Source organism: Charadrius vociferus, unplaced genomic scaffold (assembly GCF_000708025.1).
Source record: "Charadrius vociferus isolate BGI_N301 unplaced genomic scaffold, ASM70802v2 scaffold309, whole genome shotgun sequence".
NCBI lineage: Eukaryota > Metazoa > Chordata > Aves > Charadriiformes > Charadriidae > Charadrius > Charadrius vociferus.
The window spans coordinates 3,482,722-3,509,971 of NW_009661370.1; the positions used below are offsets into that span (position 1 = coordinate 3,482,722).

The 27,250-nt window shown below is 42.3% G+C and overlaps 1 protein-coding gene across 1 annotated transcript; it reads left to right on the forward strand.

Annotated features, from left to right (window-relative positions):
- EFCAB2 (EF-hand calcium binding domain 2) lies at positions 1–27,167 on the forward strand. The gene is made up of 7 exons (XM_009893662.1): positions 1–169; positions 15,217–15,301; positions 18,994–19,066; positions 23,782–23,861; positions 25,829–25,871; positions 25,972–26,038; positions 27,052–27,167. The coding sequence occupies exons 1-7, from the start codon at positions 1–3 to the stop codon at positions 27,165–27,167; spliced, it is 633 nt and encodes a 210-aa protein (XP_009891964.1).
- The last annotated feature ends 83 nt before the right edge of the window (positions 27,168–27,250 follow it).

The window sequence follows — 27,250 nt, forward strand, 5'->3', positions numbered from 1 at the left end:
ATGTCCCAGCCCAGCCTATGCGGAGGTGGGCCTTGTGCGTGGCGTGGCAACGACATCGGGAAGGGCATGGGACAGTTGGAGATGGGGCTAGGGGTGCTGCAGAAGGTGGCCAGAGCTCCCTGTGCACAGCTCGCAGGGACCCAGTGCGGGGATAAAAGCTATTGGCATGGTAAGGGGCTGGAGGTCCCAAAAACCTACCTCTGGTCCACAAGGCTTTTGGGGTTGGATTATGTGCTACCTGACAGGTCTTGGGAGATATTTTTATAAATGGTCTTTAAATGTAAGTATCCATTTTTAAGAAAATACAGACTCCCAACGTTTTGGAAATAGGAAATTCCTACTGTTCAGTGTTACATAGGCACAGGTAGTATGGGAAAGCCCCACAAACATCAGATTGGAAAGGATTTCCTTGAGTCCAGCCTGGGGCTGTATACAACCATAACTTTCAAAAGCTTATCAAGCTCCATCTTAAAAAGATGTTGATGGTGTAAGGTCACAGGAAGTTCTGGACCGCTACTGCTGATGGTCAGGTTGAAAATTAAACATGAATTCTGAAACTGATCCATGAAGAGCTTGTATCCTTTTTATTCCCTGTTTGCCAACTTTCTCCTTTAGCTTGACCTGCCTCAAATGGTTATAGAAATGTTTTATTCCCCATTGATGATAAATGTAAATGCCTTAAATTTGTCAGCTGAAATGCTGTTCAGATTCAGAATATTACTCTTAGGCAAACAAAAAGAAAATTGGAGATTCGTATTCATTCGCGATATGTAAAGAAAGTGATTTAGCACTGTAAGTGATACTTTCAAGACAGCTCCTTAAAAAACACGGAGCTGCAGCAAACCCCTGTAATCCCTTGCCATTATGTTTCGCTGTAACAGTCTTCCTTTGCTTGGTCAGAGCCCTCATGCCAGAGTAGTGCAGATAGAATTGCAGCCAGTCTAGAAACTGCTTATTTTTTAACCCATTGAGACCCTGTCAGGCAAATTGAAGGGCTCGTGGTACATTACATAATAACAGCACGTACTGGAAGTCGTACTTAAAACCCCTCATTCTCCCATTATTTCGTAGACAATTACGGTTCTTGCAGAAGAAGAAAGTTTACAAACTGCTGTATTGTAGCAGCGCTACTGTGGTGCTGTAGTTAAACTTTATAATGGATTATGTTTAAAATAAATTAATTCTCAGAGCACTAATATCCACTCGATTCTGGTCCCTGGTTCCTGACCGCTTGAGCAATGGGTGTGCAGGGGCAGTTCAGTAGGCATATTCAAGTTACGAGAGGTTTGGTGCTGCCACACATGCAGTCAGGTGTACATGCATGCCCTTGGTGACAAGTTAGACAGTGCCTTGTTGGGGCTGTTCCACACCATCGGCAGAGTGAGCTGCTGCTGTGGGGCACACAGCAGTGTGTGCATGGCTGCATTTTGGTGCAGCTTGGTGTGGTGCGTATGTGTTGTAGGCTGTGGGGTGTCGGAGTTGTCCTTTGTGGCTCTGCCATCCGCTTCTAGGGCCAGCACTGTGGAGAGTCCAGGAAAAATGGAGGCAAATGCGTTCTGCAACCACACAGCATAGCACCATGGGTTGTGTTCTGCCAGTGTCACAGCCTATGTAAGCTCTTGCTTTTCAGCAGCAGCTGGAGGTATAACAAGACTCTCAGCATCACCAGGAGAGCTGTATATCCTCGCAGGGCAGTTTGCTGTTGGTGATGAAAGAGAATATAAGTATGGGCTAGATATAACTCTTTCATTATATCCCAGGTGTGGCTGAGATGAAAGATACAGAGCAAATTGCAACAGTGGAGATTACTGTTCTTGCCAGCTTTAAGCTGCAACAGGAGTGCTGACTGGTACACCTGCCACAGTTGGGATTTTAGGGATGTGCAAGACATCCGTAATGGAGATTTATGCTGAGTTTATCTCTGTCTTATGAAAAGGAAGACTGCATGCACCCAGTATTGACTTTAAAAAATGTGTCACAGTTATTTTTTGCAGGCTAATGTGTCAAGCGATGGCATGTCTTTCACTTTGTTGTAGAAAGGATAACATCATGACTTTCCTCAAGAGAAGTATAAGATATTAATTGTATATTTGTAAATCACAGGCGTACAGGAGACAATCCAGATCTATGCATAGATGGGACTTCCTTGCTTTCTTTGGATGACTGGAGGCATATCTCCATATCCTCTGTTCAGAAGAGAAGATCTTTATATCAAAAGGAAAGGATTTTCCCTCTTTATTCTGCAAGTTAGTGTGACAAAGCATGTTGTTTCACTGCCCTCAGTGTCGGTTGCATGCAATGGCAAGTATTTGGCAGCTTGTCTGTGGACAGCAGCTAGCAGAAGGTGAGCTTTGCTGTCAAGAGCTGGACCTGTGTAAATGATTAGGGTGAGTGATACTCCTCAGAGCTTGCTGCTTTGGCTCATGAAGCTCCAGGCTTCGTGAAGTCAGACTCAGCCACCACTTAGGTAGCTGCAAAATCATTATGTGCTTCGCTGGCTGAAATCTAGGTCATAATAGACACCTCTTAGGTCCATTTTGGATACGAGTTTCTTCCTGAGAGTCCTTATTGCATGCTGCTTCCAAAGTAATCATCTGCAACAGTTGTGAGGCCTGTGGAACTAAAGCAGCGTGGCTACGGCCAGCTGCTTGGGAAGACAGGCAGGGCCATACCCTGAAAGCCGTAGTTGAACATTTCATGCTGTGTCCTGATTGTTGCTCTAAAAATGTTACAGCTACTCCTGACATAAAATGTTTGTCAACTTGTCGAATGAAAATGCATGTCGTTATGATCCAGGACTCAATAGCTTTTTCTGTCTTGTAAGGTCACTGTAACTGTCCCATCCCATTGTCTTGAGGCCCGTCTCATCCAACCCTTCCCTCCAAGAAGTGCAAAAAGGCAAAACAGGTTTGAGGAAAAAAAAATATGCTTCAACACATGACCAAATGTTAGGGGGGGGCAGGAAAGAAACTGACTTTTCTGTAAGGACTCTGCAACAACAAATGTACAAAGTGTGGGCAAACAGACTTGTGTGAGAGCTGGGAAGAAAGCAAGCACTATGGTCAGGGTAGGTGCTGTTGTATTTTGAAAGATGCTCAGGAGGACTGCCCAGCATTTCTGTTGTAAGTAACAATGACTCCAGATTCTTTCAAGCTCTAAGAGATTATCCCTACTTTTTTTTCTGAGGTTTGGGCATACACAGGGCATACCCCACATGCATTCCTTCTGTTTCCCAGTGCTATGTATTCTCCAGAGGATATAGGCAGTAAGCTGTATGTTACTGTTCACAGCATGACCCTGCACTATTTAATACAAGGGTGACGGTGGGTTAGGATACAAGGAGTAAGGCACTTAAGAAGGTCAGGTCAGGGCATTAGCTCTCACTATTGAATGTTTCAGAGCTCAGAGAGACTTTGTACTCGGGATGATAAAAATCTCTAAGCTGTAGCTATAGACAGAACTATGAACTTGCACAGCAAGATGCTTGTCACTGGGCGCTGACTGCAGTACCCCCAAGAGCCAGGGGGACAGTGGGAGATGGCAGGAGGAGCTGAGGGCTGTGGCTAGGTGGAGCTGCACGCAGTCCTTAGAGCAGCAGCAGAACAACAGTAAGTTAGAGCTGGGGGAGGGCTGGGTGCCAAGTATTTGCTTGTGCACTTCCCTGCTACTTACAGGTAGTAATCTTCCCGCACAGTATCATCCTGGCTGGTCAAAACAGAGAGCAGAAAACTTGCCTGTGTTGCTGTGTATGTGGGAATCCAACTTGCATTGCCATTTCCTGGTGGAAGGGCTTCTGCCTACTACCACCAGCGAGGCAGGGGATGATGGCCTCCACTGTACCGTTTTCCTTGAATATGTAAAAGGAATGCTGTAGCATGGCTTACAAATTACTCACTAGAAAACATCAGAATGTCTTGGAATTTTAACTTGAATTAGGCCAACTTGTGGTTTTCTTTTCTGACTTTTTTTTTTTTTTTGTCTGGGCATGCTGCTAGGTCCAGAACACTTCATCAGTCAGAGAATCTAGTGCTGTAGCCAAGTCCTGGCCCCAGCCTGCACACCTGCATTTCTAAGGCCTGGACTAGCCCATCTTGGCTAGGTGCTGTTGTGGGCCACTGCCTGGGCTTGCAGCAGCTTAGGAATCCCTGCCAGAGTCTGTCTTGTCTTAATTGCTTTGGCCTGGAACGTGATGCGTGCTGCAGCCCAGCCGGCCATTGCACCTCCATTTCTCCTCTTTGGCAGCTGCAGACCAAATCACAAATTCATTTTGTGCAATGAAAGTAGGAAGGACTCCTTCCATACCATCCCACCAAAAAAAATTGAAAAATTGATCACTCATCAAACCTCAGCCAGTGCAGAGGTTTGAAAAAATTGAACTCTAGCTGAGTATAGCTAGGTAGTATTCCTCGATCATTTCCCAGGATTGCAGGCTTCTCTGCTGTTGCTTATGAGGACTGGTGCTTCAGTATACATAGATATAGATGTAGATATAGCATAACTGCACAGATTGTGTACAGTAAAAACATCAGGGCATATTTTGTTGAGCCTTTCCTGAGATGCATGAAGTGCTGTCACTGACATGGATTGATATGTACCTGTGTTACATCACGCAGGCTAACTGCCTACAAGGGAATGGAGTTTTCCCTAGCAAACTGTACAATTGTAGCATCCTTCCCCCTTATGTCCCAGGATTGTGTACACTTAGCTTGCCCTCACCAACAAGCTGCTCAGGAACTCTGAACAGCAAGGAGGAAGGATTTTCTTGCCTGTAGGGCAGGGAAGAGACTAATCACTCCCTTCCTTTTTCCTGAAAAATAAGTCTTATCTCCTGGAGCTGGGTCTAGACTGCCAAGGACACAGTCACACGTGGCACCTGAAGGGACGCAAAGATTATGACAACAAAAGCACAAAGCTGGGAAAGGAGGTTCAGCAGAGCAAAGGAGTGCTATCCTGGTGTGAACAGTGCTCCAGGGTAAAGTGAGCAGACGGCCGGTGGTGTCAGCCACCTCTGCCCACATGCATTTCTGTGTAAGGAGCTCAGCCAGGTAGTAGGAAGGGCAGAGGCATATCCCTTACCACATCCTCAGCGTGAGCTGCTGCTTTTTTGCTCAGTGGCACCAAACTTGCAGTCCGGCTTCCATGTGCCTTCCCCACCAGCAAACTCAACCCATGTCCAGCCCTGAAGAACACTTAGTGGAGTTTTACAGAGTGTAAGAAGCAGCCTATGACATTAGCAGGATTCCTGATGGGACCCAGTCCCACTCAGCCACTCCTAACATTTAACATTCCCTGTCCCTCTTCCCTTCACTTGCATGTTCTGCTTTCTTAGAAATAGTTTCAGTAAGTTTAGAGCAAGTTTGGTTTGCATTTTGTATGTGGGAAGTCCTTACACCTTTTATTTCTTTGACAAACAAATTGCAGTCCCCCATTCTGGGGACCTCCAGGAAGAATTGAGTGGAACCAGGGAAATTAATGTCTCTGTTCTGGAAGCCTGGGCACAGGGAGGCTGTCAGGGTCATAGTATGGGAAGTGATGCAGAAAATAGTGTTTTATTGGTCCCCTCCAACATATGGACAATTTTGTGTTACAGCAAGCATCTGTCAAGGAATTTTTAGAGGTAGCAAGGGTATCCCTCGTAATTTTCCGTTCTCCATTCCCATAGGCAAATGCATTATCTGCAGCAAGCCCAGGCAGTAGCTGTAGTTCCACTGGGGCTTCATGCTGACACACTTTGCCATCTGCATCCCCTGGCTTTATGAAATACAGGGCAAGCCCTGGACAGAGCAAGCAAACAGGATCCTGGTAGGGATCCGGGAGTCAGGTTTAATGCAGCAGCTGTTCAGGCTGTTATATCATTATGAATCCGGACAGATAGGTATGAGTTACCAAGTACTGAGGATGCAGAGTGACCGCTGTGGACTGGTGTGGGGGCTGTTTGACCAGCACAGACCAGGCAAAATAATGACATCTTGCAAGAGCAACCAGAAGTGACAGCATTAAAATGGGTTTGATGACCTACAAGGATATGTACCACCAGGAAAACAAATATTTTTTCCATTGATGAAGAACCTTATTTGGCCCAGGAGGGAGAGCAGTAGACAATATTGACCATGACTCCAGCACCTCTGGGGAGAGATAACTGTGACAAGAACTTTGTGAATGGTCCCTTTCAAATCAATGACACTTTTAATAGGAACTGTGTTTGGGAGGCAGTGTGAACTATGGATTTAAACACCTTTGGATATACTAGGTGATGAAAGGCATTGACTACTTACGGCTTCTTTTCCAGCATGACACGGCATTCTCCATGGCCTGTTTTGTTCTATGTTATAATCAGATTAGGAATTTTGTGAGCAGCTAGAAGCTTGACTGCTTATCAAGGCAGCAATAGTTTCTATACTGACTTTGTTTCTCAACAGTTGGATTACTTTGTTAATTGCCCCATTAGTTTTCTTAGTTTTGGTCCCCTTATGTATTGAAATATCTGAATCTATGGTAGATTAGAATGCTGTGGCATTTAAAATACCATCTACTGAACAATCAAACCCTAGGATAATATTCAGGATATCTTGTTTCATCAGGTAAAGTTACTGGCAACTTGTAGCTCCATTAGTTGCCGCCAACTGACTATCACAAACTGGATATATTTTGCATATTGGTATATTGTTGTATTTTTCCACTTCGAGGTTGAAATGCATAGCTGTTGTATAATTTTTTAAAGTTTTTAATGAATTTGTCAACTTCTAACTGAAATAACCAAAGTATTTCCATTGTGGTTGATCTGAACTCTCTATTTTTTTTTTATTACTAGCGTAATTCTATAAAATAATTTCATTTCTATAGCCAAAGCTGGAGTCAAGGTAGTGCTTAATTTTTCACACCACTTTATTATATATTTTGCCGATGTTACAACTGTCTTATGTAAAGAAGACAAAAAGGAAAAATTGTGTTTAATATTTTTGTGTCAGAATTTGAAGTAGCTTTTGCAGTTAACTTTGCCACAGCCTTCATCAAACTGACAGCCTGTATTTTATTATCAGACATCAAATTAATTACCTGATTTTTCTAAAACTCGTTTGCTGCCGGTGGTTTTGTTCTCATGGTTATTCACACCACATGCCATGGGGCTGTGCAAAGATTGTTCTGATTGCTCCACTCTGAGAGCTCCATTCTGTGTATCTATTTTTAAATATAGTGCCTTTATTTTTATTTTCTATTAGTTTTCCATAAGGCAGTTACTGTAATGGAAACAACCAGGTAATTTTTCAGCTCTCACATGTACTACCATTAGGAAAAGAGGTATGACAATAGACTGAGGTTGTGCTCTTAGTCCAAGGTTACTCGCATGCATGATGATGAGTGTAGGGTTTTGGTTTTGTTGACTCACACTGATGATGATGGGTTTTGCTTGTTTAGCTTGATAGCACATGGTGTACACTGTGACAAACATAAACAATAGGGAGCAATGATATAGCTAGTTCTCAACAATTCAGAAAAACATGAAAGGAAAAGATTTTGCTGTTCTTCAGACTTCGTTTTTGCTTCTTTGAGAACGCTTGAAAAGGACCTTTGCAGAAATCAGTTAAGCTTTTCTATACTTGTACAGGAAACAGACTAAAATTCAGATTGCCTAAGTATCATCTGTGATAATATGGGATGCTTCTCATCCAGCAGAGAAAGCATCATCCCTTTTCTGAGTCTACAGGCCATAGCTTGGAGTAGGTACCACTGTCAGTGACGAGCTCAGTCTGTTCGTTTCTTGAAAACTAGCATGTATCAAATTTCATGAAGCTACATCTTTTATCTTTCATTCAATCTTTTCTTTCATTGCCAATGGAATCCTGGGCTGCATAGGGAAGAGTGTGACCAGTAGGTCGAGGGAGGTCATTCTCCCCCTCTACTCGGCACTGGTGAGGCCACAACTGGAATACTGTGTCCAGTTTTGGGCTCCCCAGTTCAAGAGGGACAGGCATATGCTGGAGAGAGTCCAGCGAAGGGCAACCAAGATGACTGAGGGATTGGAGCATCTCCCTTATGAGGAAAGGCTGAGAGAGCTGGGACTCTTTAGCCTGGAGAAGAGAAGGCTGAGGGGAGACCTTATTACTGCTTACAAATATCTAAAGGGTGGGTTGAAGGAGGATGGAGCCACACTCTTCTCGGTGGTTCCCAGTGACAGGACGAGGGGCAATGGGTGCAAGTTGGAACATAGGAAGTTCCGTTCCAACACACAAAAAAACTTCTTTACGGTTCGGGTGACAGAGCACTGGCACAGGCTGCCCAGGGAGGTTGTGGAGTCCCCTTCTCTGGAGATTTTCAAGACCCACCTGGATGCAGTCCTGAGTAATGTGCTCCAGGCAATCCTGCTTTAGCAGGGGAGTTGGACTAGATGATCTCTAGAGGTCCCTTCCAACTCTGAAAATTCTGTGATTCTGTGATTCAATCTGAATGGCTAAACACAGGTGACACATTTCCCATTGGTGCCATCAATACTTTGTGTCAACCTCTTTTCTTCAGATTGCAGTTCAGGAATAGGTTTATCCCTTCTCTGGAGGAATCAAACTGCTTTATAAACCTCTTGTTTTTCTTCAAAATCTGCTTGATTTGTCTTTCCAGAATGAAGACTCTTAAATGAGCAGATATCTTACATTATTTCATTATGTATCACAAGACACAAAGAAACAACATTGCATATTCCGCAAGCTTACAGCTTAATCGTATTGTTCCTTTCTTTTCTGGTATCTAATATATTATTATCATACATGCTATAGCAGGTACAGAGAAGAGACGAAAATGTTTCTCTTGCCTCAGTATTTTTAGAGCATGGCATACAATTACTGTTTCAGCATATTAGGCTGACTGTACATTAAGCTTCCTCTGGTATTAAGAAGGTCACTAGACAAAATCAAATGTATGCCTTTTCTTCTACTGACCAGAAAGATCTTGCCAATAAGTCAGATTCAAATCGCCTCAAGATTGTTTTGTCCCTGTGTTCCTTTTCCTCAGTAATTTCCTCAAAATAGAATAAGTTAAATGCTGCAAGGTTTTATTCTTTGGGGTGGGGCAAGAGTTCTGAATTATTTTTCAGTCAGTCAAGCTCCCCACACTTAACATGAAGGCAACACAAACATTTGTGGCAGAATAATCTAGGGAGTTGTATACTTTGCTTTGAAGTTAGGAAAGAGAAGCAGGAGCATGGGAACACCTTACGCTGATATCATCACCAAGAATTCATTTTATGACACCACACTGGCTTTCACTTTTTTTTTTTCTGGAAAAACAATGTCTTGATAAAACTGACAAGCTTATTTGACAGCGCTTGAGATTTCACCTCTGCTGGTGATGCTGAGTATTGTGACTGCTTTTTAATATCTTGACGTAGGTGACGGTCCAGTTAACACTTGCTTAAAAACCTGATTAGATCTCATAAGAGCTAATTGATAAAGAGTTGCGGTCAATGGCTCGATGTCCAAGTGGTGACCAGTGATAAGTGGCATTCCTCAGTGGTTAGTACTGGGACTGGTGCTGTTTAACATCTTTGTTGGCAACGTGGACAGTGGGATTGAGTGCACCCTCAGCAAGTTTGCCGACAACACCAAGATGTGTGGAGCGGTCAACACACTGGAGGGAAGGGATACCATCCAGAGGGACTTTGACAGGCTTGAGAGGTGGGCCCATGCCAACCTCATGAAGTTCAACAAGGCCAAGTGCACCTGGGTCAGGGAAATCCCAAGCAGAAATACAGGCTGGGCAGTGAATGGATTGAGAGCAGCCCTGAGAAGGACTTGGGGGTGTTGGTGGATGAGAAGATCAACATGAGGTAGCAATGTGCGCTCGCAGCCCAGAAAGCCACCCATATCCTGGGCTGCATCAAAAGAAGTGAGGCCAGCAGGTCCAGGGAGGTGATTCTGCCCCTCTACTCCACTCTTGTGAGACCCCACCTGGAATACTGCATCCAGCTCTGGAGCCCTCAACATAGGAAGGACATGGACCTGTTGGAGCAAGTCCACAGGAGGGCCACAAAGGTGATCAGAGGGCTGGAGCACCTCTCCTATGAAGACAGGCTGAGACAGTTGGGGTTGATTCAGCCTGGAGAAGAGAAGGCTCAGGAGAGACTTTATACTGGCCTTCTAGTACCTAAAGGGGGCCTACAGGAAAGGTGGAGAGAGACTCTTTGTCAGGGAGTGTAGCCATAGGACGAGGGGTAGCAGTTTTAAACTGGAAATGAGTAGATTTAGATTAGATATTAGGAAGAAATTCTTTACTGTGAGGGTGGTGAGACACTGGAACAGGTTGCCCAGGGAAGCTGTCAATGCCTCATCCCTGGAGCTGTTCAAGGCCAGGTTGGATGGGGCTTTGAGCAACCTGGTCTAGTGGGAGGTGTTCTTGCCTATGACAGGTGGGTTGGAACTAAGTGATCTTTAAGGCCTCTTCCAACCTAAACCATTCTATGATTCTGTGATTCTATAACTTCCTCAGAATTGCAATTACGAATTCTCTTATTGGTTTTTTTTTGCTTCATATTTAAGCAAATATACAATGTACACTTCTCATTAGAATTACAATCAGATTAGTTTGGGTTGCTTTTTTTTTTCCAATTCTTATGCCCTGATTTCCATTAGTGGTTTTGTGAAGGATTTTGGAAGAGGTTAGACGAAACAGTAGCTGCAAACATCAAAGGCAAATCTCTTTTGCTTTTTCGTTCATCTCTTTCACCCTTTTGCCCTGCAGACCTAGATAATAAATTTAGAATGGCCCTTGAAGAGAACATGGAATTCTTCAGGAATAGCACCAGTCCCCTTCTTACTGGGGAACTCTTCCTGCATCTTGACGCATTCTAAGATTTTAACTCCATATTAAAGCTGTAAGGACTAAGATCTGTTTAGCTATTTCTGCTTGTTGGGCAAACCTTTTTTTTGACTGTGCAGTAGAATCAGTTTTCAAGGAGGGGCTTCACACTTAATTTTTTAAGCCTTTTCCACCTCCGGCTGGCTTGGATACTCCTCATCGCCCAACCACTTCTCATCTCTCCTTTTTGATTTGCATTGTATGGCAAGACAGAGAGTGTTACTTGTGATTTTGGGGATGGTGGGAAGAGCGAGGATTTGCAAAGGATGGTCACAGGGGCCTCATGGGAGAGTCTTAGAGCAGTGTGGGGAGTGTGGTTAAATACTGTAGCTTGGATCCATAAGCAGAAAGGGAAGGTTCACTGAATGTGAGTGGAGATTGTAGGGGGCTTTAAGACTCACATTTTCTCATGTGTCTGCCTAAACAGTCATATCCCCTCTCACGTCCACTGCCTTCTTAAAAATGTTCCTTTTTCTTCATGGCAATCTTTGCATAACATTCCCAGTTTTTCAACTGACAGGACCAAGGCTGCTGCCTACTCTTTGGGTTGAAATAATGGCTAGCGGGAAAGAGAAGAAATGGTGCTGGAGTATGACGCCACTGGTACAATTCTTTACTCCCTGCTGATAAGCCCCAGTTAGTGGATGGGGAGATCTTCAAAAGAGCTGTCGATAACAACACTTTTAAATTAAACTGGAACAACAACATGTAGATGACTCTAAAACTGTCTTTCACTGAGTTGAGGTTACCCAGTTGTGTCCCTTGTCCTTTCAGACTGACTAGTTCCATGAGGCAGCCCCATGCGAGAAAGGGTTCCTGTAACCTCAGGGGTTTCTTCACACCTGCTTGTAACCATAACATAGTACCATGAAGAGAGGATGGAGTAATTAATGAGATGTTCACATGCATATAGGAGTTTAAATATAAAACTGACTATATTTATTAAAATACACCTGGATTAATGTTTATAAAGGTTAATGTTCCAGGTGTGTTGAGCAGCAACACTAAGTAATAAAATCAAGTCCACTGGTACGTCTACAAGTCAGCCCTTAATTTTACTCTTTACAAAGCATGAAAAGAGTTTCAGAGCATTTCATTCAGTAAATAGGTTCATCAGGCTGCATTGGGACTCATTTAAATCTTTTCCTGTGAGCAGTAGACAGACGCTGTTCCCCAGAATTTTCGGTGGTTGTTTAATGTTGGCCTACCTGTTCTTTTGATACCTTTTTTTTCTGCACATAGTTTCTCTTCAGTGAAAGGAAGGGTTGGCTTTTTGAACCATCAGAGCAACTGGCCCCAAGGAAGAAAAGAAAGCAAGCTCATACAGTTAAACGAATGGTAGAATCTAGCAAATTGTATCAACTAAAAATCACTTTTTAAAATACTCATTACTCAAGAGTCTGGCAGAGCCACATCTATTTAATTGCTTCTGTTCCCTACAAAGACTGAAGCTGTGGTCTTTGAAGAAGAAATGTCACAACTGAGGCAGGTGTGCTGCTTAAGGGCTGGCTTCAAATGGGCCTCAGAGTGCTGGGGAACAGTCTGGACAATCTGAAGAGGAACAATTCAGTCCGAAAGAACCAGCAGAATTAATTTGGGACTCCCAGCTCCCTGCCAGTCTTACTTAACTGGCAGCATCTAGAGCTTTATGTAGTGCATGCTAAACAAACTGGGAAAATAGTGAAGGATAGTACAGGAAAGGAAACTGATAGTGAATATACTTTTCAGTTAATGTATCTGAGGAAAGGATTTTAAGACATTTTGTCTTCTTACTGCTTATGTGGTAGGAAAATAAATGAGAACGAGAAAATGTGAAAAAAAATTACAAGTATCTGAAGCATTTTAGCTGCATAAAAATGGAAATAGTGTATCATCCATATAGGATGCATTTGAAGGGATAAGTAGTTGTAGGTATTGGAATCTTTTTTTGGCGTGGTATGTTTCAATACCTATTTATTTAAGCCATTAGAAGTAATAATTTTGTCTTTAATATTATGAATTATTTTTCTAGTTAGTAGAATAAATGAGTGAAATCTTTTATTTAATCAGAGCATAGGTATTTCAGTCCTAAAAACTGCTAAAAAATTGCTCCACAGGGCAACATGAAATTTTCATTGATCTACCCATGGAGCAGTGTCTCTTTGTACAGAAAGATTTCAGTACATTAGAGCATCCCATCTGCTGAGTTAACTGCATGTCTGATCTCTTGATGCCTTCTTGAAGGGATCATTTTAAACCCTTATCCATTGCTTAGCCTAGAGCTGGAATTTTTCTCCCTCCCAAAGAGAAGTTTAGAGTGAATCATAGAAGTCTTCAGATAACTAGCTGTCATAGTTTCAGCTGGGATAAAGTTGACTGTCGTAAGTAATGGCAGCTGCTGTTCTTTGGATTTGGGAAGAGAATAGTGTTGGTAAAACACTGATGTTTTTGGTTGTTGCTAGGCAGTCAAGACCTTTTCTGCTCCTCATACTGCCCCACCAGGAAGTAGATTGGGAGTGTGCAAGAAGTGGGGAGGGGACATAGCCGGGACAGCCGACCCCAACTGACCAAAGAGATATTCCATACTATATGACGTCATGCTCAGTAAATAAAGGTGGGGGAAGAAGAAGGAAAGGGGGACGTTGAGAGTGATGGCGTTTGTCTTCCGAAGTAACCGTTAGGTGTGATCGAGCCCTGTTTTCCTGGAGGTGGCTGAGCACCTGCCTGCCCATGGGAAGCAGTGAATTAATTCCTTGTTTTGCTTTACTTGCATGCGTGTGGCTTATGCTTTACTTATTAAACTGTCTTTATCTCAACCCTTGAGTTTTCTCACTTTTACCCTTCTGATTCTCTCCCCCATCTGGCCGTGGGGGGAGTGAGCAAGTGACTGTGTGATGGTTAGTTGCGGGCTCAGGTTAAACCACAACACTAGCTCTGCCATCATCAACTATGTCGAACATCTTTGGCTGTCATCCTTAGAGGGACAACAAGAGATTCAGGCAATAGCTTATTAGGTGTTTACTCTTCTCACATATAGTCTTTGAGAGAACTACAGTGTATTATATTTTCTTCCATGGATATGGCTCTTAATCACAACTTCCTCTCAGTTCTTGGAAGAAATATAGATTATCTAGTACTAGATTGAATCATCAAGTTCATTTCATTTGAGGATCTTTCTTTGCCAGGCCTCTTGAAACAAGTAAGATTAATGTATACTATTTTCATGGAAGACAAAGCTTGAAAAGGCTGCATGGCTACATAGTTGCAGTACTGGAAATGTTTCCTTGCCTGCCCCTGGTTAATTTTTATTTCTACAGAAGGCTCACTTGTCAAGCCAAGAATATACAGCTATAAATACTCCTTTACCATTTCTCTATTGCAAGATGTAGTGTGCAATAGTGCCTGATCTCAAGAACTAAACTCCAACAGTCTACACTGGAGACTGGATCCAGGACTTTTTGAGGTCGCTTAAAAAACTCCCATCAAATTCAGCAGTTTGAGAGTAAGTCTTTAGGACCTCTTCTGCGAGGAATCAGGTCCACTTAGATTTAACAATGCTTTTTGGAAAGGAATGAAATGTGGTTTGTACTGCTTAAGCACATAAAAGGCAGGGATTATTGTCAAGCTATGAAAACTCACAGTTTGTCTTGTGTCAGGGGACTGAACAGGGCTTTTCTTCCTCAGTGAGCTCCAGTCTCCAATCGTACATGTACCTGCCCATGCTGCTATCAGGGGAATAAAGTCAGAGAGAGGAATAAAAAGCAAGAAAAAGCAAATGCAGCAAATTGCTCCTTCCCCTTCCCTGAGATCATCTTCTTTTCCAAACTGTTACAATAAATTATTTACCATGAGACATACTCACTGTGCACGTACCTTAGCCGTCTCTTTATTCCTGGTTCTCAGCTTTTCATACATTATGGCTAACTTGGTGGACATGAGAGCACTTAGGTTTCCTTGGATGTAGGAACCTGGATGAAGTGACTCAGCCCCATCTCGGGGCAAGCCTGGGCCGAGCTTTGCCTTGCTCCTTCTGCTGGCACCATGACATCCAGGAAGGGCTCAGGCTCGTGGTCCAGAAGGAGCTGTGGCACATCCTGAGCAGGGTCCACACCTGGACAGCTACGTGATCGTGCAGCTGAGACGCTCCATTACCACCAGACTTGATGTAGCTGCAGAGCCATAGCAAGGCCATATTACTAATATAGATGACAGATTCTGCATTTAGAGTCATTTTTTTTTCCAGAATAACTTCTGGTTTTTCAAAGCACCTTTCCTGTATGCCCGTTTATCAGTTTTAGTGCTTCTGCTGTTGCAATTCTCAAATTGGAAATAAATCAGTTGCAACAGCTCAGTGAATCTTTTCGTTTTCTTTTCTTATGTTTCTTTTTGCAGATGGTGCGGTAGCTGAAATTGAGAAAAAGATTATAGAAGCTTTTGAGGTGTTTGACCATGAATGCAATAAAACTGTGGATGTCAGGTTTGTAAATATCTTCACACAGAAATATTACAGGATCTAGTATAGAGATAAATAACTCCCTAAACCTGCCTCTGCTTTATCAGAAAATGTAGTTGAAACAGTCCTTTTGGTCCTGCTTGGACAATTATGTCTTTGCTTGTTTAATAGACATTTTGCGTTGTTCGGTGGTTGAATACTGAAACTGGCTTGAGAGGGATGCTGGGACTGGTAGAGGAAAGAGGAAAGAGGAAACTGCAGCTAGACAAGAAGTCTAAGGCTACAATTATTACTAGCAAATCTCTGGTCTGATAGCTCATTTGGCACTACAGAACCTGGATCCCATATGGATCCTCTTGCTTTCAGGATAGTCCCAGCACATCAAGGGGTGTCCGGGCCAGTGTGTGACACAGTTACCTGCTCTCAGTAGGTGTCTCCAACTGCAATGCATCCTGCACCTCGCTCTTCCTCTGGGGTAATGTGGTAGTTCTCCCAGTCCCTAGAGTGGGAGACTTTCAGGGAACGTCTCCACACTGGGTACAATTGCTGTTCCCAAAGTGAGCTCTTTGGGAAGAGCGCTTACTTAAATCTCTTGGCCCATTCCCAGGGAGGTGCCTGATGCCTGGGGCTGGGGCTGTCCCAGTGCCCCCCAGCTGCTCCTGGCTGGGCAGTGGGACGGGCCCTGGCTGCTGGGTCCTGCCCTGCCACCTACCATGGGGAGCCCCTGCCCCTGCCACTCTCCCCAGCTCTGGGGAGCCCCTAGCCCTCACTGCGCCATGACATACTAGTTGCTTATTTGTTTGTCATTTACACCTGCAGTCCTGACCTACATAGCTGTAAAATTTGCTACACTCCTCGCTTTATTATATAATGGATATAGAGCTTGAGAAAATGTTACAACAATGAAATGATACAAATAGACTTTTTTTTTATATTTATTCATTCAGACAGTAAGTCATAACATGTGAAATGAGACATTCAAAAGTATATTTAACATAGTAAATGCACATTTCCACATTAATTTTTATCATGATACAGTTACTGACAATGAACAACAATTTATTGTCTAATTAATCCTAGGTTCATATTGCAGTGCTGTATCACAATAATGGGATTATTAATGGCTGATTAACTTGTATCAGAAGGTGGCAGTACAGCACAATTCTTAACCACAATTGTAGATGTATGAATGTTATTGCCTGAAATATCAGATTCCTGTGAAGAATGTGGAAAATTACACTGGCTTGAGAGGCCAGCATTGGTATTGCATGACTCCTAATGCAAATAAAAGTTAGTAAGAAATTAAGCATGAGGAAGACGGTATTGTTTCATGCTGCTTACAACACACCCTGAGTCGAGGGCTTTCATGATTTTGCAAATCTTGTAATTGAAAGTGTTATATGTAGGGTGAAAACTATGGCCTAAAATTGTATTGCGTCTGTGTTACAAAACCTATAGGAACATAAACTCATTTTAACCACCATTTTTGTATGCTAGAAACTACACAGCAGAAACTGCAGCTGCTGAACTGCGTGAGGAAGTGGCTGGGAGGAAAATACAATTTCCTATCTGGGTCCTTTAAACTCCATGTTACTACCAAATGTGGCACAAGTTTTTTGACCACAGACACTTCAAACAACATCCTTGTGCTGGCACACACATCAACTGTCAGAAACAGCAGCCAGAAATGCCAGATTTTGCAAGCTCTTTCAGGGCCTGGCTTACCTTAGTCACATCGCAGCTTTGCTGAGTGTGAGGTGAGGCAGGAGATGATGGCAACTTTCCCATCTCTGGCAGTCTGTAAGAGCGGAAATAGTGTGGGACAGCAGGGAGGCATGATTCGGGTTGGGTGTTTCTCTGGGGGAGGCAGAGAATATTTACAAGCATCTTTTAGCTGGAAAAGACGAGGGAGTGCAGGAGTGAGAGCATCAAATACAGTGCATCCATACGAGAAATATGGTGCATGGACAAGGATTATGACAACAGGACTAAATGTCTGACCTCATTGAGGCCGAAGGCCAAACTTCCATTCACATCACAGGGGGCAAGGTTTCACCCAGTCATTTAAGCAGATGGCTTTGTTTCATAAGGACTGTAAGTGTGGGATTGGGTTTTGTTTTGTAACTATTTTTGTGCAACCAGCCTTATCCTCTCTTTTGTCTATTGTAGTGCTTCTCACATGTTTTCAGTCAGAATGGAAGCTCCTTGGGACCTATCTGAAGAGGCCAAAGACTGACCCATCTCATTTTATGGGGGCTTTGCTGTGCCATATTTGGGGCCTTACTGTTGTAAGATGATTTTATAAAGGTCATTGCTTCTTGTATGTACCATTTTTATTAGGCAATCTAATTTTTCCACCAAAGGTACTGGTGAAGATGAAGAAACCACAAAGGTTTGATTCATGGGAATCTCATGGGACACTGCTGGAGCGTGTCCAGAGGAGACCCATGAGGATGATCCAAGGGCTGGAGCACCTCTCCTATGAGGAGAGGCTGAGAGAGTTGAGGCTGTTCAGCCTGGAGAAGAGAAGGCTCCGGGGAGATCTTATTGTGGCCTTCCAGTACCTAAAGGGGGCCTACAGGAGAGCTGGGGAAGGACTTTTTAGTAGGGTATGTAGTGACAGGACGAGGGGGAATGGCTTTAAACTGGAAGAGGGCAGGTTTAGATTAAACATTAGGAAGAAGTTTTTCACTCTGAGGGTAGTAAGGCACTGGAACAGGTTGCCCAGAGAGGTTGTTGAGGCCCCATCCCTGGAGGTGTTCAAGGCCAGGCTGGACGCGGCCTTGGGCAACCTGGTCTAGTGGGAGGTGTCCCTGCCCATGGCAGGGGGGTTGGAACTCGATGATCTTCAAGGTCCCTTCCAACCTAAACCATTCTATGATTCTATGGGAACCACAGCTTTGTGGGTGCTTATTCACATTTGAATTTCTGTGTTGTAGAACTGGACTGAAAATCACAAGCAATATTGATGCTTCTGTTATTTTGTTTTCAGTCATACCGTAAGTCTCACTAGTACTCTTTGTTACAGCTTTACAGTACTTTTGTTTCTAGTCTGTGATGTTGTTCATCTTAAACTTTTCTGAGGCATTGCCAGTTCAGTCAGAATTTTATTTAGAGCCTCAGAGAACAACTGCACCAAGTTCAGCAGTAAATGCAAGCTATGAGTATAATTTGCAGCAGAAACAGAGTGGTGCTATGCCCCCGTGTTGGTCTGTTTTACTGTTTCAGAGCACAGCAGGGCCATAGCAGGGCTGCCTCTTTCCTGACCTTTTGTAGTTGTTCTTTAATGCAGTTAGAGTTTGTATCTTTATAGCATTTAGTGTAAACATGTATTTTATTTGTTACCCTTCATCTCAGTAGGTTTTCCAGTGTTTTATTGACTATATAAATGTAGACTTTACTGAAACTAAGCTTAACAATTAGAGGACAGCAGTTGAAAAGTAACCTGCACACAGTACACTGCAACACAATGGTAAAGAAGAACTTTTTTTGGAAGTCACAAGAACAATTATAGTCCTCCAAAAAGCATATTTATTGTATGTAAAAATAGACATTGCTTGCCAAGACGTCATTTTAAAAGCCCATATACATATACTTGTGCATGCTTGTGTGCTTGTACGTGCACACTCCTGTACACAAGCTCTGAATTGATATCTGGATTCTCCACAGATGCTCTTGTATTGCAGATTTACTGACAGAGATGTTCTTTCTTTCAGAGAGATTGGTTCAATTGTCAGGTCACTGGGTTGCTTCCCAACTGAGGCAGAACTACATGAACTGCTTGCAAAGGTAAACATTTAGATCTTTTGTATTTTTTTCAGTCGTAAACTTGCATGAGTTTGGCCCTTCCGCCTTGCTGTGTGGGAGACCTAAGCTCTTTTCCCACAGGTTGGAAGTGTCACGAAAGTGATTGAGGCAGGCAGGCAGACTCTCAGGTTGCCCTGAAGCAAGCTGATGGGGTAACAAATTTGATGGGTTAAACAGAGGAGCCTTTGACTCTCTTTTACCCCAGAAGGTTACTGTGACACTGTGCCAAGGCGGAGGGACATTTATAGAAAATGGAGTAAAAATTGGTTTTGGCCAATGAAAAAGGATGTCCTAAACCTCAGTCGGATTAGGATATCCAAACCCTAACCATCTCACTCTTCTGGACATGCCATGGACACACACAGTGGATGATTAAGCAGGTGTTAAGATCATGCATCAAATTCCAAAAATAAACAGAGGGAAGACCACCTATTTTTTTCACTGGATCCTGTTATTACTATCTCATAGTCAGACTTTTCAACTTTTTGTCCTTCATGAGGTCTCTCCCAGTCTTGAGATTTCTCAGTTATGGGTAAGTAATCTTTTCCTGCTGGGTTACTTAAGCCCGTAAGTCAGAATTCAGACATAAAACTTTGCAAGACCTAGCGGTCCTCCCATTCTCCCAAGCGATATGCAGGGGTAAGGAACTTCAATCACATTTCTCCATGTTTTTTTTCCTACACTAATTTTTGTCTTCTTACCTCATGCTTGTAATAGAAAGGACGGTGTGCGGGTGCCTTGGCAGGGTATGGTTTATAAATGGGACAAACAAGTGGGAAAAAGACTTCACATTCTTTTTTGCAAACTGATATGCTGTCTTAACGAATGGAAGATGCTGGGGCTGAGACATAGGGGAAGGATTTTTCTCTTTTTCATGTATAAGTCAGGATACTGGGAATTGATCTCTCTTATTCTTTTCTTCCTGTCCCCAATAAAAATTTGGACCGTTGGCAGTAGTAGTCTCTCCTCAGTAGGCTTGTCTGGTCTCTTGTAGATCAGAATTGAGTGTGAGAAATCTTGTGCTAAGTCTTGTGAAAATGATGCAGCTGCTTCAGATGATGAAGTGCAAAGAACCATCAGAGTAGAAAAATCTTTTAACACGATACTGCAATCTGTCTGCTCTGGTTCTGTACTCTCAGTACCAGATTGTCCCAGCTCCCACTGACAAACAAGACAAAATGGAAAGAGAAATTATGGTGCTTAATATAGATGATATTTTTAGTGGCACACAGAGATTTTTGTTTGCAAATGAACAGTGCAACTGACTCAAGATACAGAATTGAGAAAAAGAAAAGGATGCTTTGACCACCCCCCGCCCCAGTCCAGGGCAACCAGGAGAGTTTAAGGCCTGCCTGCCCCTCCCAAAGAGGCTGGACCTTTTTTCTTTTCTCTTTTTTTTTTTTTTTTTCAATTTTCAGCATTACTGAAAATTTGAGATAAGTAGTACATAACAAAGTACAATTCAATGCAGCTACGAGGCGGAAGATTCTTGAGATACAACAGTATAACACGTACGCTATTGTTGATTACAAGGATATTAAATTAAGGTACAAATACTGCAAGAAGAAAGAATATATTCAAGAGTAATGGTTAACATTAAAGAACACTGAACTGGAAGTTAAATCTCAGAGAAGGTTTCATGGTGCCTGTAAATGAAACCTTGGCATAAGTTTAGTACCAGAAGAATACTGTCATCTCGTAGAACCCTTAATATATTATGTTAATCACAAATATATCTTAATTTATATAAGACACCATTATAATTGCCTATGGTAATACCATTTTATCTTAATGTAGATACAGCAAAAATTGTCTCTGTGGGCCAGTTTGTAACCAAGCTATTTCTCCTGTATTTTTGCCCATTGTAAGCTGTGATTCCTTTCTGTTTCTCACGACTTGTGTCTCTCAGTCATGTCATCTTCCTGTTAGCCTTATTGTAGCTAAACTGGCATATGTTGCCCTCAAATTATTCATATCTGCCAAATCAGCATTCATTTATTATTTTATCTCTAAAAATTATCATATACTGTTCCCTATATTGCCTTATTGTAAATGCTGTCATTAATATCGTATCTTTAGGCCTACTTACAAAGTCAAGATTAAATGATTGTCCTAGAGATGGTGAAAGCTAATCCGAGGGTTACTACAATACCTGGAGTTTGAAATCCCAGGTTCAGTGCACTGCTCTGCCACAGATCTCCTGGATAATTTTGGAAGATGGTTTTGTTCCTTTGTGACTCAAGCCCCCAAATGTTACGTGGACAATAAAAGTATGGCTGTGAGAGTAGAGATACGAAACATAATGTGTGCTACAGTACAGTTGTTATGGGAGCTGTGGATGTACCCAAAGGAAAGAGACAGAGCAAAACTTACAGAGTTTGAACATGCAAATACTGTTATTGTCACAATCACTGTGAAAAGAGGAGGAATTACAGAAGAAGGAAAACATCAAAGGGAAATCAGGTGTAGAACAGGAATGAGTATGAGGAAGAGTAAGAGGGTACATATACCTGCAAATCTGAATACTTACTGACTTAGGTGATGTTAATATATTCAATTTATTCACATATCTATCCAATGTTAGAAATAGGATTAATTTTAACAGTTCAAGATATTGCTGGGCCTGTAGACCCACTGAAATGGAAGCTGTTCTTTCCAGGTCAGAGGAAGCTGAGGTTGTTCATCACCTCCCAGGACTTGGTCCATTGTCAGGAAGAGCACTTTACTTCCGCAGAGTGCCCTCTGAAGGCAAAATACAAATAGCACACCAACAAAAAGAGACAAATTTGGGTGATATTAATCAGTGAGGTCTTACACTTTGACGGGTATTTGTTACGTTGAGCTGTGAAGTGGTCATTGCCAGTGAGTTCTTCTGGAATGAAAATTAGGGTGACCTTCAGCTGTTTGGATGAGCACAGCTAAAGTTTTTTGGATCTTAAATGGGGTTTATATAACTTATCATCTTTGTGGATGTTTTGGGTCCTTGCTTTTGGTTGTCCTGCTTAATATAAGACACATCTATCTTTTTCCAATAAATAGCTACTGTATTTCTTTTTCTGTCTCTGTGGTCTTCTGACCTATTGAAGCACAGAAGTTCCCTAAAACATCCTGTGTACTTGTACATCTCAATACTTGTGATGCATGGAACAGTTCAGTGTATCGACTAACTGTTATGTCACAGGAAAGAAGTTAAGTTTTGCCAGGTATTTTGTTACATCTTTTCAATCAATCAATCAGTAAAACAAATGATTCTGTAACGGTAAAAGGTACCGTTTGATTTAGCATGAAGCATGCAACAGCTTCATTTCCTTGCTAAAGATCCCTTCCACTAGGCTAACCAAACAGAAAGGAAAAAGAGCATTTTCAAGCCAGTTTCCACTCTAAGTCAGCAAGAGGTGGTGGCTGCCTGCTTTTAGCAACCAAAACCCCACAAGAGCACTGGAAAACAGCATGCAGCAGCAGTTGCAGCTCTCCATTTAAGCAACTGGATATATCAGGCATCACCCCCAGCTCTTACCCAGCTCCCAAGAGGAAGATTTCTTACTTCGTCTTTTCCTGGCTCAGCGAGGAGATTTCAAATCAGTGCCTATTTGAGTCTTCTTTCAATCTCAGCTGTGTCTGTGGGGAGCCTAGCAAGGTGTCGCTGCTGCCATGTGAGACCACAAGGCACGCATCCAGTTTCAACACAGACAGGAACAGGCTAGCTCCGTTAAGAGGGCTCCTTTTGGGAGTAAAACTTGAAATTTTTAGGGAAGGGATGCACTGGGATGATAGGAAGCAGTTGCTCATCTCCTGCAGAAGTATACGAATGCAGTGAGAATGCTGCTAGAAGTCCCTGATGTTTTGGGACTTATTTGTTAATTTATTTGGGAGGCAAAAGGAAGCTTTTCTTTGTGTAGCATTTTATGGGCTGCCTTATGACTGTTTCAGAACTGCCCTGACTCAGTCTGCCTGCCTCTCTGGTCCTTCCCCTGACGACTCTCTCTGGCTATGAAACATGTGGAGGCAACAAATTCCATCCTGGAGGTGTACTAGACTGGGGCTATGTCCAAACCAGCACATTAAATATGCCCAGAAACATCCTTGGGTGTTGAAGCCAGCTGGCACAGAGCAGCTCATGTCTGCCCTGGTAAATGTTTTATGCGGAGTGGCTGCACAAAGCACAAAGCTGGAGAACAGCCCCTAAGGTCCTAGCCAGGCCTGGTGACTGCTGGGGGGAGCGTTAGGTGGCACAGGCCAAAATCATGCCAGGGAACGTGCTAATGGTTTGCTGTTATGGGTGGTCACATTACACTGCTTGGGAATGTTCCAGGTCCTGCTGGACTTTACCAGTATGAATGTAGTCTGAATGCTTAAACCTCTGCTGAGTTATTGTGGGAGATAAGATCAGTTACTAAACGTCCAGTTCCTTTGCGTGAATGGTTTCTAAGCACAAGAGGGCAATATTGAGTTGTTGAAAGTGTCTGGAATAGCAGGGCTGCATTTTGCCTGGGATATTATTTCTTCCTCGAATTTCTTTCTGTTTGATCACAAGCATTTCACTCAGATGTTATGGTGCCATGTGATATTAAAAACCTGATATAAATATTCAGAGTCTAACTCTGTAATTTTAATGCAGGAACCACCCTAGTTTTCTGGTTTTCATATTCTTTTGCTAATGAGTCATATAACCTGCCATAGTTAAGTTTTATTTTTAGGTAGAAGAAGAAGAACCGACCGGATACATTAATCTGGAAAAATTTCTTCCAGTGATGACAAAAGTACTACTCGACAGAAGGTAATGGAAAGTAGATTTTCTGTGTCTGTATTTTACTCCAGATTGACAGGGTTGATTCTGAATAAATATATCTACAGTAATTTTATGTAACTGGAAGGAGTGCAGATTTTTTTTGTTATTTAAACTCAGTTTACATTAGCTTGATAGCTTTTGTTTCAAAATTACTTTATCTACATAAAATTATGTTGTACGGATGATATAAATAATACCAGCTTATAATCATGAATTGTGATAATGTGTAGCTTTTGTATTTTTAATGTGAATCAGAATTAACTTGCTATTCAACATGTTTTGTGCATCTCTGGAATATTTTATATGCAAATTAAGGTCATAACCATTATTTTCTCTGAACATATGAGTTACAGTTAGAGAAGCACAGTCTGTTACAGTGTATTTTTAATAAGTTGTATAAATCAGCTTCATATTCATGTCTCAAAGAGACTGCCAGGTACAGTTGAATGTACACAACTAGCACTCTAAAAGTCTGCCGATCTAAGAGTCTAGAACAAAACTGCATTTCATTATTCAGAGGTACATAGAAATCTTTGCATGTATACAGGAACTTGTGCTCTTTTGATATTTTGCACTACAAGTGAGATTACTTAAAGGCAATTTATCTTTCTTTTGAAAGATGGTGGCGAAGGGTTTTGAGACACTCAGTCTTGTCCGATACTGAGAAGTTATTTTGCACACAGAGGGCCTTTGGTAGGAGGGTGTTACACACATAAAATAGCTGTAGGTTTTCCCAAAACTTATCTTGCAGCATCCAGAGGCAGCGGGATCCACCCTGGGGCTGTGTTTGAGAGTATTTGTGCCTATGCCTGTACACAGACCAGCCAGCAGTGTTTGGGTCCTGGTGTGCCGGCACAGCTGCATTGCCTTCCCAGGTTCCTGCACCTTTGCCTTCTCTGGCCTTCATGGCACATTTCTGGATTCACACTGATGTTCATCCTTTCACAAAATTATACCTTACTGCTCTGGGCTCTCTTCGTCTCCTCCCCACACCCTCTACACAAACATACACACACACACACCAAAAAAAACCCCCAACAAACCCACACATTTTCCCCAGGCTAGTGCAAGCTTGTCAAGACCCACTTTATCTTTTGGGGCACTATGTCCATAGTTCACTTATCCAAGGGCACATGAGATTTGGATCACAAAAAACAAGGCCTCTTCTTAGCACATTTGATTTTTAGATAGTAAAAGAGCGAGGCGGGTCTGGACGAAAGAGTCAAGCAGTTAGAACCTCCCTGGCTTCAACATTTTCTCTTTAGTGTTCTTGGAGATTGGTGAGAGTCTGCTGGTGGTCTCCACTGCTGCACAGGGTTCCCTTTCCAGCTCTTTGGACGTGGTTTAGTGGTGAACTTCGCAGTGCTAGGTTAATGGTTGGACTTGATGATCTTAAAGGTCTTTTCCATCCTAAGCGATTCTGTGATTCTGAAATTAGGCACATGCATGCGCATACACATGTGCCCAGTTCTCCTGTCTCTCTGAAACTGTTAGTGACAGACCTTTTCTTTTATAGCTACCAGCCTCCTTTGCTCATCATCAGCTTATTAGACTGTCAAAGTCCCACTAGGTGATCTGTTGTCAAGCAACCAGCATACCTGGACAAAACTTTATTTTCTTGGTTTGGCCTTCTTCTGTTCAGTGCATTGGCTACGTGGAATGATTCAGCTATTATTGATTCCTACTAACCCATTCAGCCAGCCCAGACACGCAGAAGCCATTCATCTGGCTCCTTAGCACAAGGAATATTAAACAGGAGAACAAAAAAGGGCATAAGAGCTAAAGATATGGAGAGTTCCAAAAAGTCAAGCAGGAATTAAACGTTTGGCAGACAAACTTAGTACATTCTCATAGAAAATAAGTTTTTCTCTTTCTTTTAGTTATATTTTATTCTTTCAGAATAGTAAAGCAGCCTGGCAAACAGTGACTTAACTTTTCTGATTCAATGGTTTCAGCTACCCGCCTATTCCAGAAGATGTTCTTCTACATGCATTTGAGGTCTGTAACTAAATATTCAAGTACCTAATTGCTGGAAAGAAGTTGCTGATTCCTGATTCAATATGGTTACAACCACAAGTTTTATTCTTTTTCTTTAAAGGCTTTGGATGAGAATAAATGTGGATATATTACTAAGGAGGAGCTGGTCAAATATTTGACTGAAGAAGGTAACATGACTTTTGTAATATCAGTATTTAAGTAAATAAACATTACATGTGTATATGGCACCTTGAGGTCCTCATTCTGCATGCCAAAACTTGCGGGAGTAGATACATTGTCTTCAAACAATACTGTTGCTGTGATGAGTGGCTGCAGACTAGAACACTTCACTGGTGAATAATGCAGGGAAAGAATATTTATGTGCCTGCTTCCAGACATTATAAGACAGAGATTATTATTGTTATTAAGAATCATAATTCAATCTTGCGTGGATATTTTATAATTCTGTGCACATCTCTGTGCTTCCTAAGGACGTGATTCTTTTTCTGTCCTCCTGTAAAATCACTTTAGATTTCCAGATGTTTCAGATAGTTCCAGTGCTCATTCATTCCTACATTATCTTGATCTTAATTCTAGTGCCGTACGCAAACAAAGAGATTCAAAGACCAGATTTAAGTTGTATATCATGTAATCCTCAATATCCCTTGAAGAGCCTGCTTTTCTTGCATGGCTGACTCATGCCTGCCTCAAGTACAAAACAATGTGCAGGCTTTGTGCAAGACCTATCCTCAGATGGGGACCTCATTCTCAAGGAGCGATCTGGTAGTCCATCAGCAGCTTTGAAGCTCCAAAAAGAGAAAAAACAGAAGCCTTTCATGATGTAAGTACAAGTGAAAGGATAGCCAAATGAAACATACTGATTCTAATGTACGCATTAGAAGAATTCACTCTGACAAAACCAGTTGTTTAGAAATCCTGGTGGCAGAGAGGAACAGGCTGTTTTGGAGTCTGAACTAGAAGGAGATCAGAAGATCCAGGCCCTCTCCTTTCCCATAGACCAGCTCACTTGGTGTGCAGGACTTACGTTGGCAAAAGGGAAGGAATTGGATCCTTAGTATTACTCCTTTTCTCCTCTGTGTAAGGACCAAAAGGAGATCCTTGCAAGGGAAAAGGGGTGCAATTTGCCAGCCCTGAAAAGAATACTTATCAAGACGAAGTGTTGTTCTCTGCTGTCTTTCAGGTGAGCCCTTTACTCAGGAAGAAATGGAGGACATGCTCTCCACTGCTCTGGATCCAGAAACAAATACTGTTTGCTACAGAGACTACATTTCGATGATGATAGTAGATGAAAGTTGAGATCTTCCCCTTAAGTGTTTGAGATGACTTTTGGTAACAGCAGTGTAGCTTGGCAGTTAGTTGAAATATGTATTTTAAAGTAT